Source organism: Cephus cinctus, unplaced genomic scaffold (genome assembly GCF_000341935.2).
Source record: "Cephus cinctus unplaced genomic scaffold, Ccin1 Ccin1_scaffold0153, whole genome shotgun sequence".
NCBI lineage: Eukaryota > Metazoa > Arthropoda > Insecta > Hymenoptera > Cephidae > Cephus > Cephus cinctus.
Genome location: NW_014332881.1, coordinates 768,213 through 773,665, shown reverse-complemented (window position 1 = coordinate 773,665; position 5,453 = coordinate 768,213). Strand labels below are relative to the sequence as shown.

At 39.6% G+C, this 5,453-nt stretch overlaps 1 protein-coding gene across 3 annotated transcripts in view; it reads right to left on the bottom strand.

Moving 5' to 3' along the window:
* LOC107263500 (protein abrupt) overlaps positions 1–5,453 on the bottom strand; it is a 57,664-nt gene that overhangs the window by 20,070 nt on the left and 32,141 nt on the right. Inside the window, exon 7 of one of the 3 annotated variants that reach the window (XM_015730783.2) lies at positions 3,591–4,875. The exons of the other annotated variants lie outside the window; for them this stretch is intronic. Within the exon in view, the coding sequence (XP_015586269.2) occupies positions 4,571–4,875 (305 nt within the window). The 3' untranslated portion in view covers positions 3,591–4,570. Of the gene's footprint in view, positions 1–3,590; positions 4,876–5,453 lie in introns of those variants that run through there. 3 annotated transcript variants of the gene reach the window in all.

Below are 5,453 nucleotides of genomic sequence, written 5' to 3'. Positions count from 1 at the left end.
CACCAACCTAACGAAACTCCCTAGGAGCTAAAGTCGCCGGCAAATGACTATTTAATTGTCCTGGGAATAGAACAGTCTGGAAGCTTCTGAGCTCCCCCCTCCGCAACGGCGTGACGTAAAAGGTCGACCTTCCTTGACCGTATTTTTATACCTGTTTCTGTATCCTAAAGCAACGTCACCCAACGTAAAATACTCACGATTACGTACCCTCGGACCAGGTGTTAAAACAATAAAGAAAAGAGAAAAGTCAAGCAAGCAAAATGTAAAGGAAAATTCGTCTCGACGCCCACAGTGACACCTATGGGATTTCCACGGTAATTCCAAGCAAAATAATATCAAGGCCATTCGGCTACGTCTGTAACGCTACTTTTGTCCTTGTCTTTATACGGAACTTCTTCCATACATGAAATTTTCCACATTTTGCTTTTTCATATTTTTTTTAGACTTTTTTATCTGTTCACGAAAAAAAAAAAAAAAAATACCCTATCACACCCAGATGAGATACTGTCGTTGCCTCGCGGTTGCCGATGATAGTCGAAACGAGTCCTCCGCCCGACAGGAGATTGGATTTCGCATTTCCAGAACCTTCATAAATATTTATTATCAACCCTTTCCAGAACTCCTCCGTTTCCGTTTTATTTCGACAAAACCAGTTCCCACTGGCTGTCTTCGTGTTTCACGTGCTTCGCTTATGTATATTATATATCTATATATTGCACCCCTTTACTATATCTCATTTCATAGCGATTGGACAACACGCTCTCGTAGATTTCACATAAGACAAGACGCAATCGAGGTGTTTCTAATAAAAATATTCAAGTACCAATCATACGCGAATGACGGACAAGGATATTGAGACTTGTTGACATTTCGAAAGTGACCCGAAAATATTCATTAACCATGAATATAATGGAGATGAAGATAATGAAGATAATGGAGAAAGGTTATATGATACTTTTTCAAAATTATATATACATATATATATATATACACATATATATACACTAAAATATATGGTTATACCATCACTATAGGTATATTAACGGTGGCGTGGGATTATTTATATAAGAAACTCTGGACCAGCGTACAGCATCTAATTGAAAGAAGTGTAATAACACTTTTTCTTATGAAGATCAAAAAGCAAATCAGCGCTCGTTTCACGAAGAATTTCAAAGCAAACAGATTTTACTTCTCGAGGAGTTCTGTGAACAACTGGATTTCTTTGGGCAATCAGATGCGTTCATCTAACACAGATGGGTGTGCGTAATATAGAAATAAGGAGTCGCCTTTACTTTTTACGTAAACCTATCTCAGGTACAATTTCTATATATGTATATGCATATACGTGTGTAAATATTACAAAAGGTGCTTTCCAAGACCTTTTTTATTGTGTATTGGCAGTTATGAGGACTTTTGGTATTTTCCAGGGTAGACCTGGAAAAATCCTATATATAACGTATACTTCCAGAGACATTTGGCGACACTCACACCGAAATTTCCAACAAATTTTTGATGCTGGACACTCCGAGTTGTGATGGGCTAAGAAGTTGTTCGTTAGGTTAGATTATGTTAGAATTCTAATGCTACATGTCCCAAGGTCTAGTTTTTTTTTTTTTTTTTAAAAACATTACCTTGCTGTTGTGAATGCCGCATGGTCTGGAAACTGCCGTTTGACATACTTATATATATATATATATATATATATATATATATATATATATATTTATATACACACATATATATCAACATTGGGCAAAAAATTCTTTGAAAAAAATAGTTATGAAGTCTGCTTTATTATATTTCCCACAAGGAGTGACCCCTCAAAGTCATTTTCGTGGCTCCGCTTAGTAAATGGGAAAAATTGATTTAAATATTATTTTTGATGCAACGAGAGGCTCTTCAAAATTAAGAAATATGTTCAATTTTTTTCACAAAGGCTACCAATTCTCTTTTATACGGCTCCGACACGATAGAACGGAACATCCCTATATCTAGGGATATTACTTTATATATAGGTATAGTCGGTACACGGTACGAGTATATTTACTCTTCTTGTTTTTACACGAGTTTCTTAATTCAGCCCAATCTTCTTATCCAAAGACTACCAACTTCAAGAACATCGCAGCCATGAGTAAAGAAAATAAAAGGAAATCGCAGCATCCCTTACAGGTCGAGGCGGGCTCGACCCTTAGTCGTAGCCAAATAAAAGCGCCTAACACCCGTTAGACCTCGCACTTGAAATTTAAATAAAGCCAGAATCACCTACAAATTTAATTTTCGAAGAGGTTAAGTCAATTCCAGAATGAAAAATTTAAATTAAGCGAATCGATCCTGCGCACGAAAAGACGACTGCATAGAGTGATAGACATTGTGTACCAACCTTTATGCAACGAATTTTATATCAATGTCTATTCTCATATATGACTAGTGAAAGTCTTATACTGATAGCATATAATTTTTCTATATATCTTTTTATCTGAATGGAGCAATCATGACAAATTTTGGAAATCGTCTCCACGGCATTAATTCCTCAAGAGGCCCGTCTCACCCAATCTACCACGTGTATAAAGAAAAGAAAAAAATATAATGACGATGACGACTCCGGCAACGTTCATAATGAAAAAGACCGTGAAATAAATAAACGAGAATAGGCTACTGTCAGTCGCAGAACGAAGTCGTTTGACGTCTGTACCCTTATGAAAGTTTCCCCCCAAAAAAAACGCAATTACCGCTCTATCACCTTTATCGTCCATTTCCATCTCTCCTGTTCCGTTATATCTGCTCCCTCATTCCTTACACGAGTACCAGAAATTCCCAGCACTTCCTGTATAAGACGTGTCTATCTAAACTAACGTGAGATTATCACCACCATCATGCTAAAAATAACTACACCATATATAGGTATGCTAACCCCATTTGAATGTAAATCAGAGTGCGAAATTCAATGCGGCACTCAAGGAGTCCGGAATTCGAAAACTTGTTTATAGAGCATAATACTACGACGTGAAGGTTTGATAAGATGCATGAAAATTTGTTGCTCCAGCACGTTCGTAAGCTTCCGTCAATTTGACGGATTGTGATTATTGAAATAATATAATGATATGAAATAACTGTTTAATCGTTAATAAGAAATCTTACCGGCGCTTGCGCAGTAGGTCTCTATCTCGTATACATTATACATTTCCGCACGAGTATACTGCGTGTAGTGAATAGAGAAAATGTTATTTACACAATTTGCAATTGAGTACCTTTGGTTAGTGTTTTACGCGCATTTGACGACAGGCTGAAGTACGTTTATGGTGTATTTTACGATAGTACATTCGGGAAACCATGAAAAAAACACCTTTAATAAGATTAACGAAGATAGGGGATTTGGTGGTAACTCGGTCAATTTCTAGTGGAACTACGTTGGAACGGTGTAATCTCCACGAAAATTACTTAAATATCACATACCTGTATATAGGGGATTTGCTTGAGCAATACTATCAATTTTCGAAATCTAATAAAATCATGGCTAAGCTACCCCGAAAAAAAAAATAAGATTAATTCCATACCGTTTGATCACTGCCACATGATACATCCTTGATATTACACGGTTGTATATCTGACATCGTTCCAAATCCATTACACGCAAACCTCATGCTGTTGTTGCTCTCGTAAATAACTTACAAGCTAGATATAGGCACTTTGGGAATGGGATTAATTACTTGGAGTTATCTAGCGAGTTTCGAAACGGTCCATGGACATTGACAGAGCCAGATTCATTACGCAGCCCGTATATTAATTAAGATAACGTCGCTGTGTTTAAGAAGACAAAGGTATTAGCTCCGAGTGACAATAATACATTTATTTATAGAACAACCAAACGGGTACTGAGTGGTACGCGAAGATGTGACAAAGGGGGTGCAATAACGTGTATTATTTTTGTACTTAATCAATAGTTTATTAAATGCAGATTCTGACTGGACATCAATTTGTATGAACGTCAATGGACGATCGCACACAACACCGATCTATATCACAAAAGTACGGAATCCTTCTGATCTCTCGAACCTATAGAAAACGCGTCACACAATTCCTTCATGCTCGGCTTATCGGATTTTGCTCGAGGACATGACATCGGGAAAGCTGCATCCTGGGGATTCTCGACTTAAAGCTTTTGACGTTCGTAACACGGGCGGGGGGGTACTGTGTACTCGCAAAGTCACGATAACCAATAAGAAAATTCAAATTTCTTAGGTTCCTGCGTCAGTCCAATGAATTTTGCATGGAACTTCTCGAAACTTCTTTGTTGGTCTTGTCGTGTAGTGACTATGCAAAGAGACTTATGACACTATTATGCGATCAGTACTACACGAAACGACAGTCTCTCTGGTACGGACGCGACCGACTATAAACACACTGATATTCATGGGTCCTACAGTCCCAGAACGCGACGCCGCGTTCAAACCATTCGTGGCGAGGAAACTGTTACGAGATGTTTACGCCGAATGGCCGTAGGTGGAAGGGCGCATGCGCCAGACCGATGACGTCACTGAAACCCGGACAAGGATAGAGCATTCCCATTGGACTACGAGGCGCCGAGTAGTCCCAGAGCGGCCTTGGTGGGCTCGTTGATTGGCTGGTTCGTTGCTAGCGAGGGTAGCGGTATGACGGGTGGTTGTCTGCGTTGTAGCGAGGTCAGTTCGAGGAGATCGGTGGCAGTGGCGTGGGCCGATCTAAGATGGCGTCGCAGGTTGCTGTTGTTGCTGTAGACGCGTGCGCAGAGGGGACAGAGTCTCGGGGAATCCCAGGTACCCCCTCCGGGCTCGGTCGGTAACAACGATCCCGGTAATGCGCCCGTGACGACCAAATCCGAGGACGTTGCCGATCCGGCTGCAACACACCAGCCGACGAAATCTATTAGTCCTCAGGCCACTGCCATTGTCCCCGAATCCTCATCCTCATTATCACCATCATCATCTATATTGTCAATAGCTTCTTTTTTTTTAACTTCTCTCTTCGACTCCTCGGCAAAGGTATCTTGGCTCTCCGTCTCTTCGCTGGATTTGACAATGGCTCGACAATCTGGCTATAGTTCATCCAACACACCCTCATATCTTTTACTGCATCTCTTGTCAGTATCTTTTTTATACCTTAACGTCATTACTGTTTCAGAAATAGATCCTACACCCTTGAACACGCATATAAACCGGTATCTATGGATACTGTCTAGCCGAGCCGACGCTATTGTTAAGGGATGTCTTACACGTGCTCTAGACAGGATTTCTCGAATTCCATTCTGTTGTGCCGCCGGGGACATTCGAGGGGATGATTTCTAAAGAAGTCAGGGTTTTATATATATATATACCAGGAAAGGAATTTGCAAATCACTACGTCTCGGATTACCAAGGGGATTGAATGACAAAATTATATATATATATATATATATATATATATATATATATATATAT